General features: G+C 48.8%; 1 protein-coding gene across 1 annotated transcript in view; it reads left to right on the top strand.

Moving 5' to 3' along the window:
- CFAP92 (cilia and flagella associated protein 92 (putative)) overlaps nt 1–14,394 on the top strand; it is a 41,067-nt gene that overhangs the window by 21,364 nt on the left and 5,309 nt on the right. The window contains exons 3-6 of the mRNA XM_045290137.1: nt 4,042–4,226; nt 7,514–8,400; nt 10,840–11,034; nt 12,836–13,133. Coding sequence (XP_045146072.1) covers nt 4,042–4,226; nt 7,514–8,400; nt 10,840–11,034; nt 12,836–13,133 — 1,565 coding nt within the window. The remainder of the gene's footprint in view (nt 1–4,041; nt 4,227–7,513; nt 8,401–10,839; nt 11,035–12,835; nt 13,134–14,394) is intronic.

Raw genomic sequence — 14,394 nt, 5'->3', positions numbered from 1 at the left:
TGTCTGTTGATCTTGTATCCTGCCACTCTGCCAAACTTCTCTATTGCTTCCAGTACTCCCCTTGTGGAGCTTTGGGGATTTTCGATATATAAAATCATATCTGCAAATAACGATAGTTTCACCTCTTCCTTCCCCCAGACAAATACCTTTGATGTCTTTTCTTTGCCTTATGCTGTTAGCTAAAACCTCCAGCACGATATTAAATGAGAGTGGGGACAAGGGGCATCCTTGTCTGGTCCCCTTTTTCAGTGGGATTGTGTTCATCTTTTCTCCATTGACTACCACATTGGCTGTTGGTTTTTCATATATAGCTTGTATTGTCTTGAGGAATTTTGCTGCCATTCCTATCTTTTCAAGTGTCTTAAACAGGAATTGGTGTTGGATGTTGTCAAATGCTTTTTCTGCATCTATCGATATTATCACGTGGTTCTTAGTTTTTCATGTCAATGTGACGAATAGTACTAATGGTCTTTAGTATGTTGAACCATCCCTGCATCCCCAAAGTCACCCTCCCTTGTGCTGTACACAGTTTACAGTATTAAACCAAGAGTGATCTTGGCAGAGTGGACCAGTTGTATGTTCATTCCTGCTGTAACATTGTAGTGTCTCTTATCCAAAACCTAAACAAGAAAAACTGTCTTTGGTCATTATCTTTGGTTTCCAATTAGGTCCTAAATCTTGTTGCATACCTTAGTAGTAAATATTGGTTGATTCTAGAAAGGTTCTTAGTTCGGAGTGGCTCCTATTTTGAAAGGGGGGTAGTATTGCAGAGCAGAAAGGCAAGCGTCACCAAGTAGACTGGGTTTGGTTGCCTAGCTTATTTGCCATAATTACTAAGGTCTCAGAGCCTCAGGCTCTCTAGCATCGTCACAGGGCTCTTCAGACGATCCGAGGGCATCCGAGGGCATCCGTGCACGTTAAGGTCTGGCAGTTGTACAGCAGTGTCTGTTCCCTCCCGTCTTTTCCCTTAGTCTGAAACCAAGCTCAGACTGCTATGAGCCATGTAGGACGGAGTAGAGCTGCCCGTAGGGCTCCCTAGACGACGCTCCGTCCAGAAGCATACTGCCACGTCTTCCTCCTGCCACTCTGGAACAGGGGATCGCAATCTCGTGCTTTTGCCCCATGGAGGCATTGGCCATGTATGGAAAGTTTTGGTTTTCACACCTGGAGGAGGATACTACTGCCATCTAGTGAGTAGATGACCAGGATGCTGCTAAGCATCCCACAATATCCCAAACAGCCCCAAAGCAGAAAATTATCGGCTTCCAAAGGTCCATAGTACTGAGACTGAGTAGCCAACTCTGGAATTGACTGCCATCTCTGAATTTCCATGTGATGCTCTGAGCACGTGTGCACTGGGGATTTCTTCTAATGCAGATAGCCTTTGATTTGAGATGGCTTACAAATTTATGAAAAGATCATCGTAATTCACTGTGCCCTCATGGCGGCAATTTTGGCGAAGAGAATGATAGTAGCGAATTTGCCCTGGCAGCTCCCCACGCTCTCCTCTCCGCACCCAGCTGGCCCAGATGTCTGTGGCTTGCACTACACCACGACTTGTTTGGGAAGTGACCCCACTTTCTGCGTGAGTGACTCTGCTCTTACGTGCTCTGGAGAGGCATCGACAAGCATTTGAAAGGAACAGAAGGGAATTCTTCAGTGTCTACTGGGTTGTGTCCATGACACCTTCGCCTACAAAACTGCTCTCAAGACTCTAAACTCAAGGAAAGGTCGATGAGGAAAATGAGCCTCAGAGAAACTCCCGTAGGTCACATGACTAGCAAGGCCAAATCTGAGATTTGAACTTAGGCCTCTGCGTGCAGAATTGGAGCTTTTCTCCTCCCCACCGCCCGCCCCACACTGGTGTGTAACATGCCGAGTATGCTCTTCCCTCTTGGTCTTCTACCTCGAGGCCGTTACATTGTGGTGTTTACTGTCGTCTCAGGCTGTCCTTTGGAATTTTCTGTTCTGCTCTTTGACGTCAACATTTCTTCTAGTTGCCTTCACTCCGCTACGATTAAGAGCATGTTTCAAAGTCCCTGCTGACATCCATGCTGAGCTTTTCTTTCTGTCCGGTCTTTTACATGCCTCTCTGCTTTCTTCATGTGTGATGTCCTGGGGGTCCTCCCACAGCCCCTCGGGTCTTGTCTTTAGGGCTCAATGTGTCAACTCTGGTCCCAAGAGGTCTCCAAACTCAGGTGGGAGACTCCAGGTCGTATGTTAGCGCTCACAGATTTGTCTTAATTTTCTTCAGCTGTAACCGGAACTTACATGTGAACAATTGATGGCCTGTTCCAGTCATCCCCTTGCCTGGTCTTAGCTGCTGATACTTAGCTTCCCCATCTTCTCTTTCCACAGATGTAGTTAATTTTATTTCTGTGTATTCTATTTGGAGATGTCTACAGCTTTTTGTGCTGTTAAAAAAAAGGTATTTAAGATAAAGTTGTTGCTCTTGCAAAATTCTATCATGCAACCTATGACTTTGTTTCTGTTACCAAGGTCACATTTTCCAAACATTTCCCGTTTCCATCTTCTGCATTCTAATTGCCAATAATTATCAGTACATCTTGGTTGCATGTTTGATCAATTTCTGATGGAAGACATTGGTAGAATTCTTCAGCTTCTTCATTGCTAGCTTTGGTGTTTGCTGCGTACAGACCTCATTCATGTGTTGAAAATCAAAGATGTTACTTGGAGCACTAAGGTGTGGCGGACCCAAGCCATGGGATTTTCAATCGCCTCATAAGCGTGTGAGAGTTGGACATTGAACATGGAGACCATTTGAATCTTGGCTAGACAGAACAGACATAGCTGTCTTGGAAGAAGTTCAGCCAGAATGTTCCTTAATTAGAGGTTAGAATGCCTGGACTTCACCTCATGGACTTTGGACACGTGGTCAGGAGAGACCAGTCCCTGGAGAAGGGCGTCGTGGTTGGTACGTAGCAGGGCAATGAAAGAGGAAGACCACCAAGATGGATCGACACAGCAGCAGCAGACGGGCTCACGTAGAGAGAACCGTGGTGAGGACGGTGCCGGATGGGCAGTGTTCATTCGCTGTCCGTAGGGCCGCTATGAGCTGGAAGCAATGTGACCGCACCTAACACCAACGACATACTGATATTTCTCCAACTAGTGAGCTAGGTGGGAAGCGTATCCTTCATAAGAAAGCGTGTCCTCATAGCAGAGTATGTCTCTAAGCCATAGAGGCTTCCTGTCCCCACCCTTGTAGTGCTGTTGCAAAACCATCATATCAGGGGGTGTGCCTTTGGCTCAGGTGTACCAGGGATCTCTTCATCAGTATCTGTGCTTGTCTCATTAAACCACAACAGTTGAAGCGATACCACTGAGTGTAGACACTGCCTTTTATCCCCTAGATGTTTTTCTATTCTAAAATAATTATCTCAAGCAGCACTATTTAATAGAATTGTCTGTAATGATGGAAATATCCCATATCTGTTATCCAAGACGGTAGTTAACTCAAAACCACAAGTGGTTGTTGGGCATTTGAATGGTGACGAGTGTAAGAAGGAGGTGCGTTCAATTAAAATTTGATTTGATTTTCATTAGTCTAAAGTAAAATAGCCACATATGGTCAGCCTTGGGGATTAGATGGCCCAGGTTTAGGATGATGGTTCTAGAATACCTAGAGAGCTTTTAAAAAACCTCAATGCCTAGGCTATGCCCTCATCTAATTCAATCAGGGTCTCGGAGACTGGAATCCAAGAATTAGCATTTATTGTGTTTTCTAGATGATCCAATGTTTAAACTACTTCTTAAAAGAGGGTCACCAAAACTTCTATCACAAAGATTAACTTGTAGGTTCTATAAAAAATTTGAGAAACACTGATCTATAATAGGAATCCAATTTGAATAACACTGATATATAATAGCATGCTGTCTATAGACTTTCCCCAATTTATTTATTTTAGTTTTCCACTTTTAATTTTATCACGCTCCGTTTTTCAGATTACTTACCCCTCTGGTGCTTATCTTGCGGCTACCATGAGTTCAAGTCTAATGCTATCTGTATTCCCCCAACAGGATGGCAAACGGTCACGAGTCGCGGCAACGAGAAGAGTGTCCGGATTTTGGATTGTTATTTGACTTTACAGACAGAAGTTCCTATCATGAACGAGGAGCAAAGGCAGGAACTAAACCCCCTCATCATAAAGATCAAGTGTGCTTCCTGCCTTCCATCACAGCCTGTGCCCATCGATGAATTAGAGGTAAGAACGAGCCAGAAGAGTTGAGTTCCTTTTCTCGGCCAGTTGCCCAACACACATCGCCTCTAGTCTTCCCGGTGGCCCTAGGTGAGAAGTGTGGTTGTCATCCCTGTGTTACTACTGACTCTCCCAGTGAAGTAGGAAGACTGAGGAGGAGGAGGAGGGGCTGCCAAGGGTGAGAACTGTTCACGACACCACCCGTGTTCCCCAAACAGAGAAGCTCCCCAAGCCTTCTTGTAGCCGCGAACGCACTCACGTAGTCATTCGCTCGTGGTGAACTAACCAGGTGGAACAGGTCTGTTCACCTTGTTCCCCCCCCCCCCCTTCCTTCTGCTGTTGAAGTCATGTCTTCTGTGTCCCATGTCTTCTTATTGGATACTTGGCCTACTTTCTCCTTTTCATAAAATAAATAAATAAAAATTTACTCATCTGCCCCCAGCCATTCAAACACATTTCTACTATAGTAGAAATAGCCTGCACTCTAGGACAAAGAGTAGGTATTTGCTGTTACAGCTCCCTGGCTTGTTCTGACACCTCCCACTTTGGGAGATACTGCCGTAGAGTGACGTGTACAAACCCTATCTTCTTTAAGAAAAAATTTGCCCTCCCTTATCAGATACAGTAGAAGCCCGGTACTCGACTGCATCAGTCCGTACACAACATACTCGGATTTTGAGGCAAAATGTCGAGAATTTTGCAGCGGAGGTCGAACTTTTGTTTGGAATCTGACCCGGCGCACGTGATTTTTGTAAACAAAGCAGCTCGTGTTTCAGGCACTCGGGGCTGGTTGGCTTTGTTAGTATGAGTTGCGTTACGGGAGCACTTGAGTAGAGGCCCAATGTTCATCGAACAGAACATTTCTAAATAATCGATTTTTAAAAAAAGAAAACATTTCAAAGGGCAACTACAAACAAAAGTAAAGTATTAGAATGCAATGTGAAAACACTTGGAGCTAGAGAGCCAAGAAACGTGAAGAAAACATTTGAAGTCTCAAGCTGCAATAGTGAAAGATTTTATGTGCACAATGAGAGGTCAACACTGAGACACTGAACAGAGATAGGATTGAGACAAAGAACGTGAGGGAGCGGCTTTATTAGGGCAGGGAAAGAGCTCCCGGGAGGGAAGGGAGAGCAGAGAAAGGGACAGGAGCATCTTGAGCTCCCGGGCGGTTCTGAGACCCAAGGAGTTAGGGAAATCCGCCTGGCAGTGAGGCAGTGGGACACATAGAGGCCTTGATCCAAGGACGTATGCGCTGATGAGGGGAAGGAGGGCTTCTGGTGCCGCAATTGCAGGGTTTGAGTCAGGACGTGGTCTGTGAGTAAATCGTCCTGGAACGCTGAGGGAAGGGGCTGTACAGACCCAGCCTGGAGACATAAGCTCCTTGGAATGCTGGAGGCAGGGACTGCACAGTCCAGCTCTGGCCTTGAGAGGCTGGGGAAGGGGCCACACAGTCCAGCAGAATTCCTTCTATAACAGGTTAGATCACAGTTCTGGGTAGCACGCACTCCAGTTTCAGCTGCTTCCATTGCCAACCAGTTGTCTCTTTGGAATGTTGCCGTGCCAGAGGACACGGGCAGGGAAGGAAACTTAGTGGACTATCCTCCATTCTGTCTGTCTCCACCACTTCTTGAAGCAGGAGGGCTTTTCCTAGAGCTCTCCCTGTTCAGGCCGGGACACCGCGCATGCGTGGTGCACAATTCCTTTGTGTCCCGTGAGACCGGGCAAAAACAAAGCTCAGGCATCTCACTGCTGGGTGGTTGTATTCGTTTGACTTTCTTCCCCGATCAGCCCCACCACCTTCTCCTTTCTGAGTCCTCAGCTAGCTCCACACTGTCCAGGGGGTTCGGTGCATTAACTAACTGGGATCGACAGGGTGGGGTGTGCTTGCTCACCTCATTTTACTGAAGCAGAAGCCCCCCCCTTTCACAGTTTCAAACGATTTGTGTTACTGATATGTAGTTTCTATGTGTTCTGTATACTGGCGCTCTGTCAGCTATGTATGTACTGTATTAGAAACAGTTCCTTCCACTGTGGAGCGTGGGAAAAACTTCTCACGGTGTCTTTGGTGACGTTTCATCATGACTAGTGTTTTGAGTATCTTGTCAAATTGCCTTCCCCAAGTTCATGAAAATATCAGCTGATGTTTCCTTCTAAAAAATACACGCTTTTAGCTTTTATGTTTAGAGCTATGATCCACTAGAATTAATTCATGTGTGGCATGAAGCCAGGGTGGTTTCCATTGGACTACCACAAAACTTTAGTTGAAATTCAAAGGATTCTGTTCTGGTCTCCTTCTGAACTCTCCATTATATCCCATTGATTTCTTTGTCTACATACGTCTTGACATCAAGCAATAACAATCCGATAGCTGTTCTTTTTTATCTCAAGATTGCCTTGCTCATTCTAGATGCTCTACATTCTGGGATCAGCAAATTAATTTCAACCAGAAATACCTGCTGAGGTTTTTAAAAATCATTTCATTGGGGGCTGGTCCAACTCCTCACAGTCCATCCATCCATCCATGGTAGGTGAAGCACATTTGTACATTTGTTGCCATCGTCATCCTCAAAACATTTTCTTTCTACTTGAGCCATTGGTATCAGCTCATTCTTTCCCCTCCCTGCTGAGATTTTTATTGGGATTGCATTTAACTTAAGAGATCAATTTGAGGAAAATTAACATCTTAATGATACTCTACTTTACTTACTGTGAAGATGGGACATATCTCTATCCAGATCATTCTTAGTTTTGAAGGGGCTAACTTAATTATGGCATAAACACCAGGGCTGAAACATGCAAGAGTCTCTCCTTTCACCCCTTCTTTTCAACTAGTTCTCCAGGCTTCTTCAACCCCAGGCCTCTCTGAACCTTCCCCACTCCCCGTGTTGTAGCTTTCAATTTGGAGGCCTCGTTGCATGGTCTACCCCAACCGTGTCGATGAACGTCTGGGAAATATGTAGTGCATTTCCCACAAATCACTTGACTCCACCTTTTCTGTGTCCACCCCCAACTGGGAACTGGAAACACAGATGTGCCCACACAGCAGTCAGACTTTGGGAGGAAGAGCACGATGATCACTATTTATTGAACCCTTGACTTGGTACTTTCATTATATGACATCACTTCAGTCTGCTGATGGGCTTGAAAACAGGCTTGCTCAGAGTATTGTGGAAGACGGGAGGCTCCCTTGGGCTGTATGTCGTAGGGTGGCACTAGGGGTCTCCCCTTACCAGAGGCAGAGTGACTGTCGTGGCAGCTGAGTGACTTTCGGTGACCTCCTCCTCCCACAGAGGCTGTGCAGCCCAGTGTACTGCAGATACCAATTCTACAAGACTCCGGTCCACGAGACCGAGGGGCAGCCCCATGGCACTCATGTTCATTTCCAGGATATCAATGTCATTCTCCTTGGAGCACTGAGTCCCAGTGACCTGCGAGAATACCTAGAAGGCCCTCCGATGGTGGTGGAAGTTCACGATCGTGACCTCAAGTCAGAGGAGTACTCCCGGAAGCCCACCCTGTTTGGGGAGGATCCGCTGGATGCATGCCTCAACCTTCAGGCCCTCATCTCTCCGAAGCAGACGGGGCACAATCCCTTCGAGTCCTACAACAAGAAGTGGAATCCGTATGGAGTTGCCCGAGTCAGCTTTGCTGACCTCCTCCTGGGCCACACCTACCTGAACCTGTTTGTCCCTATTCACAACTGCGAGGCCAAGCCCATGAGCCACGGCCAGGACAGCAGGAACAGGGCTTCAAGAGGCCATCTCCAGCCTGGCCCAATGCCCATGGGCAACTATCTGGATGCGAACTCCCTCCTCAAATTGCGAGTGGACCTTGCAGTCCCACTGAGACTTAGAGCTGAAGTCCTGGACCAAGACCTGATAGGCACCCAATTTGGCCTCATCATTTTTGTGTTCGACTCTAAGAACATCTCCCTCTTACACAGCCTGCTGCAGGACATTACCATGATCAACGCCAAAGCCCTGGACCTGGACTCCTACTCTCTGAGGAGCATCCAGCAGATCCTGTCAGCCTTTAAGGTGCGGGTGAAAATCGAGGACCAGAAGGACTTGGATGTGCTCACTGGTTTCCACCTGCTGGACGGGAAGTTTCACCTCTTCATTCTGGAAGGCGTGGCCGACCAAGCCTTGAGGCAGCTGTGGGAACGCCACCAAAGCCGGTAGGTGGAATTTTAATAAAAGTGAGGTAGAGGGGGGCACTCCATGCTGAATGGGCACGGGGTTGGGGGGCACCCTGGGGAGGCTGTCTCCATGGTAAGCAGCCAATGCTGTGTGCTATCTACAAAGTACCACCAGTGGCTGTAGAGGCAGCAACTTCAGCTGGGAACATGGGTGGCAGCTTCAGTGGGGACACGTGGTGCCCATTTGCAGGGGTAGGAGGTGCTCAGCAGCAGCCTGGGCTGCATGCCCTTGGCAAAGGGGAGACCCAGCGGTGGCAGAGCATCCACAGAGTGCCAGCAGCAGCCAGCCACAGTTGTCAGAATTAGGTTTGCGCCTGGATTTTCCTTCTCCCTGGATTTTTTTCCTGCTCTTGGCCGAGGTGGTCCTCAAAGGAAGACCCGATCAGGGATTACTAGAGTTCTGGCTGTAGCTGCGAGTCAGTTCCGACCCACAGTGCTCTATGCACAACAGCATGCAACACTGCCCTGCCCCACGCCATCCTCAAAAGTGTTCCCACGCCTGAGCCCGTTGTTGCAGCCCCTGGGTCAGTCCATCTCCTGGAGGGCCTTCCTCCCATGCTCCCCTCGACTTGGCTTCCGCTCGCCCTCCTCCAGGGACTGGTCTCCTGACAGCACGTCAAAATTATGTGAGAAGTCTCGACATCCTTGCCTCCAAGGAGCACTCTGATCATATTGCCTCCAGGACACTTTTGTTAGTCCTTTTGGCAGTCCGTGGTACTTTCTTGTTTTCTTCTCTCCCTGTTTTTTCCTTTCCTATGTCTGTCTATCTAAGAGAGGCAGAATAACCAATCTCCAAGGGAAAACAACGGGACCGAGAGTCCGGGGAGGGGGCACTGCAACGTATCCCCCTTTCCCTCCCATCACTGGTAACCATCAGAGAGAATGTTTCTTTTGGGGTGAAAATCTTTTCTTGACCACTTACATCGTGGTCTCGTAGATACTTGCCCTTTGTCATTAACTAATTGCAGCATAAGCCTCTAACTTGACTCGGGAAGAGGCGTTTCAGGTTCAGATTCACTGGCACGTTGCGTAGGATTCTCTTGTGTGTACGTGCCACAACTTACCCACCCTGCATCGACGGCCTTCAGGTTGTCTCCATCATTTTGCTATTGTGAATAATGGTGTGAACGTGGGTGTGGCTCTCTCTACTCATGTCATGGCTCTGATTTCTATAGGACATATACAAAGTCGAGGGAGGGTAATTCTCTACTTCTCTGAGGAACCACCATATTACTTCCCAGTGGCTGCCTCAATGTACAGTCCCACGAACACAGTGTCTGCACGCTGGGCTGTGTGCTGCATGGTCGGCAGTTTGAAACCACCTGCAGCTCCGAGGGAGAAAGACTGGGCTCTCTGCTCCTGCCAACAGTTACCGTCTCTGAAACGCACAGCGGTCGCTCTGAGTCAGCGCTGACTCGATGGAGGGGTTTGGAGGTTTTCTGAAACAGGGGGTGATGGCTGTAATTGATGCACATTCCTACCAGCATTCACTGTTTTCTGAGTTTTAGGTTTTTTTTAGTGTTGCTGTTCATATTGGCAGCTCCCTTCCCCGAAGTCTGAAAACTTAGTTTTTGATATTTTTGTTTTGACACTATTATAGATACACAGTAAGTTGTAAAAGTAGCACAGAGAGATCCCCTGTCCTACTATCCAGTTTCCCCAATGGTGATGGCTTCCATAACTGTTGTGCATTAAAGCCAAGAAATATATTGACACTGTACACTAGACTAAAGTTATTTGGTCTTTTCGAATCCCATCAGAAAAATCAAAAATGATCAAGCTCTTAGATGCTAATAGAAGATAACATATTTATGATTTCAGAATAGAAAAATTTCTTGAATAAGACAAATCCAAACCATAATGGAGAGAGATAATAATACACTTCACTACATTAACATCAATAACTTCTCTTCCTCAAAAGAAAAGCCACAAACTGTGAAGAAAAAAGCCCAAAAGCAAACCCTGAAATATGTAGAACTGACAATGACCTAGAATCCTGACAATATAAAAAATCAATTATGATAGAAACACCTTAGTAAACGGACAGGAGCCACAGGTCCCTGACCCCCAGGCAAGAGCAGGTTTAACAAGGTGCAGTCAGGGCAATGACTGGCAGGGTGCACGCTGATGGGTGGCCAGGTTGCAGTACGTGCCAGGCAGGGAATGAGGGAGGGGGAGCGGAGGGGCACGGAGAGAAAGCACCAGCCTGACGAAGCTGGTTTCCACCTGTTCATTGCCAACCATCCTTTGAAGGCCACCAATGTAAAATGATTGTCTCTCCCTACGAGGTGGCAGTTGCATTTTAAATATACAAAAAGTTCTCTCTGCCCACCAGACAGCTAAGTAACAACATAGCCAGAGTCTGCCAAGAACCTGCATGCCGGAGTTTGGGTTCTTAGCTACGATCTTTTCTCACAGAATGCCCGCACCTGAACATGGAAAGTACAAGGTGCTCTACAACTCCCAGCTCCTGTTCCGCCACCGCCTCTACACAGACCTGGAGACCATCCTGTACCACGTGCTCCTCTTTAAGCCGCTGGCCAGCCTCCTGAAGCACCCCCAGCTCTATATCCGGAATGCGGTGCCCCCGGATGCCTTCCAGGCCCTGGTCAGGTGCGACTGTGGTTCCGAGGTTGGCAGTGGGTGTCAGCGTGGTCAGGTCACCCTCGCGAGATCCACTGGGGGCTTCACAGTGACCCTTTGAGGTGAAGTTGGTGTGATTCTTTTTGCCCAAAGGGACTGGGCCAGGAATACAGTTGAGGGCGATCCCAGAACTGTGCCCGAAAGTCTCCCCAGATGGGTTTAGAACCACCCGGTCCACATCGTGAGTCTCCGTCTGCTGCTCTTGGGAGTGCCCTGCAGTCACCAACTGGCCAAGAGGCACTTTCTGAGGAAGGGACAGGGCAGTGAGGAAGGACTGGGCCCAGTCGGATAAGTCAGGCCACAGTTTCCCAGTGGAATATTTCTTTGTTTTTTTTCCCTCCAAACACCCTGTCTTGCACTCTCTCCATTCCTCAGAAAGCTCTTTTCCCAAAATCGGGATCTTTCAGCTGTTGCGCACCTGTTCTTGGGCTGCTGCTTCTGCTTTGAATGCCAGGCCTTCCTCTGGCCCCCTGCTGCCTCGGCCTCTGGGTGGCAGCACGCAGTCACCTCACCTGGGAAGCTGCTGCGGTCTTGGACCGGGCACTGTGGTGCTTCCCCCCCAGCAAGAAGCCCTCTGTTGAGCACTGCCCCCGCCTGGCTGCTGTCACTCTCCTTACCTGCTCACGAGGCTCAGCCATGTCAGACGGCCTCAGGTTAGGCGGGGTGACAGCAGACACAAAGCAAGTGCAGCAGAATGCCCTGGGACCCTGTGCTCGGCTCTGGGGGCGGCAGTCCTCTGAGGGGGCTCAGCTGGGCTGAGCGTGGAGTGGCAGTGAGCAGGGGCTCACCAGGCAGGCTGTTCACCTGCCGCTGGTGAGGAAGCTGGAGTAACAAGCCCTACTTTGACATTTTGAGCGCAGCAGCATTTTATGGTAGGGCCAGAGGAGAAAGGCTGAGGCGTGTACCTTTTACTCGACCTCAAGGGCTAGCCAGAGATGAGGAGCTCCCAGGACACCAAGGTGGGGGCTCTGCCGGAGAGTGGGGTGGCGGAGACGTGAGCGCTGGGCAGTAGAGAATCACGTGGGAGGTGCTATGACTCATCAGAGCAGGTTAGGTGGGCCTTGCCTGAGGGTGCCAAGACATAGTTGGGAGATAGTGGGCGAGAAAGCCAAAGAGGCTAGTCTTTGTGAAATGCTTAGTGCATACTAGGTCATTCTTTACATTACGATCGTATTCCCTTCTGAAAGAGGAGAAATGATTAAGTCACTCGGCTTATAAGAGGCCAAGTCCAAGCTATGCAGGTCAGACTTCAGAAACAGTTGACACAGCGAGCCAGCAAGTAACAGTCCCAAACATGCGTTCCTAGACAACATGCGTGATAATCACCTGGCCACTGCACACTAGGTCCTGAAAGAGGCAGAGAGGCGTTTAGTACTCAGAACTGAACATTAGTTCAGGCCGCGGGGGCAGAGGTGGGGAGGTGTCTAGATTGGGTGTCTAGATTGTTGTTCAGCCCTTGAGCTTTGTCAGCAATGAGGCCGTGGGAACACTGCCCTTCTCCTGGTGCCGGAGGCTCAGAGAGCCACACCCGGGCTCCCAGCCCACTTGCCGGGTCCCTGGGTGGAATTCAGCCGATGAGCAGCTTTGCAGACAGCTTCGGTAATGGAGAGTCTGTAGAGAGACCTTTAACTGTGAGTGACTGGGGAAGAGAGCCGTGCGTGAGCCCCCTTTGTGAAATCACCAGATTTGAGTCTGGGGTCTTCCTTTGCTAGCTCTTTGGCCTTGAGACCAGCTACTTGACCTCTTGGGCGCTGCTGTGTGTTTGTTTTAGGCTCCACTACATCTGCCACCACAGCACCAAGCTGAAGGATGTGGTCACAAGAGACCTGCTGCCATCCTCTGCCATGATCAAATGCTTGAGTCAAGAGTTTGGGATGCCCATTTCACAAGAAGACCTTTCAGATGAAACATTATTGGCTCTACCACGCCAGACTGCGCCCAGTCTCGAAGACCTACGAAGTCAGAAGTTGCGCCTCTCTTCTGAGATCCAAAGCCACCAGGAGAAGTACCTACAATGGCGGCACAGTATGCTGCAGAAGAACAGAGAGCACAAGAACAGCATGATCCAGGTGGGCATCTCCTCCCCTCATCAGGGTTCCCCGGTCTGTGCCAGCAGGGCTGTCCAGTCACCTGCGGAGCTATACATGGCCCCTGGCCCTTGTCCTCCTCTCTCACCGGACGGGGTGTGCCAGACGCACCAGATGGACCACAGGCTTTCACTTCCTGCTCGGGCTGATCGCATCTTTCCGCAGAAGACCAGCGGGTGAGAAGGTACGCTCCTTGTTATTTCTGTACCCTGACTGTGGCCCCAGAGTGTATCGTAGACAAAGAACTTGCTAGCACCTTGCTAACTGTTAAGAGCATGGGTGTCATGATATCCAAGAAGGGAAGGAAATGGGGAGCAAATAGTAAACAGAAGGAACCATAGTAGAGCTGGTTGTTGCACAACTCTCCTGGATGTGACTGAACTATGAAAGTGCGTCATCGAGGCAGTGTATCTCAACACAACTTTAAAAGACCTGGAAACAGTGCAGGGGGAGTTAAACTAATCTGCACGAGAAAACGAAAGAGGGCGGCGACAGAACAAGTGAACAGAGCACGTGGTAAGGTGACAGAAGCCTGGTTACCACGTGGGCTGAAAGGGTAAGGACCTCCCGCACTCCTATGCCATCTCCTATGGTGTGACTGATGTGTGCCCGTGGCGTGCCTGCCGGCCCAGCAGTACCACTCACGTCTCCTCGCAACAGGGGCGTTTCAGGTGTGTGCTTCGGGGTGAGGGGTCAGCATTGAAGACCCAACGGAGCACAGCTCCTCTGACACACGCCGCTTACCCTGAGCTGGAACTGGCTCTGCACCAACATGTGGTTTTACGTATTGACACTTCCTTTAGCACCTTTCGAAACAGCTGTATGTATTTCTTTTCACTTTTTATTGTGAATTAGGTGGGGATTTAACTGCCAGGTTAATTTTATATCCAATGGCTTAGCAAATCGGCCCGTGGTCTGCCCTGTCTCCCTGCCTCCTTTCCTTCACCACCTTCCTGGAGCGCCTTAGCGCCCTTCTTCCAAGTTAATTCCTGTCTCCTCCCAGCCTGCTGCTCCCCTTCCTGTGATAACCATCAAAAGCTGCTTCTTTTGGCATTATGAAAACCTTTTCTTCAATTTTTTAAGTAACTGGTCTCATACTGCATTTGTCCTTTTGTGTCTGAGTCTCTCACTCAACATCATGTCTTCCAAATCCATCTGTCCTGAGCTGTTTGTGTCATTCGTTAATGATGCAGAACATTCCCTTGTGTGTCTGCACCAAAGTTCATTTTGCCTACCCGTGGGC

Source organism: Echinops telfairi, unplaced genomic scaffold (assembly GCF_000313985.2).
Source record: "Echinops telfairi isolate 266 unplaced genomic scaffold, ASM31398v2 ScPeMD7_31;HRSCAF=116, whole genome shotgun sequence".
In the NCBI taxonomy this organism is placed as follows: domain Eukaryota; kingdom Metazoa; phylum Chordata; class Mammalia; order Afrosoricida; family Tenrecidae; genus Echinops; species Echinops telfairi.
The sequence above is the reverse complement of the archived record's forward strand: the minus strand, read 5'-3'. Positions and strand labels throughout refer to the sequence as shown.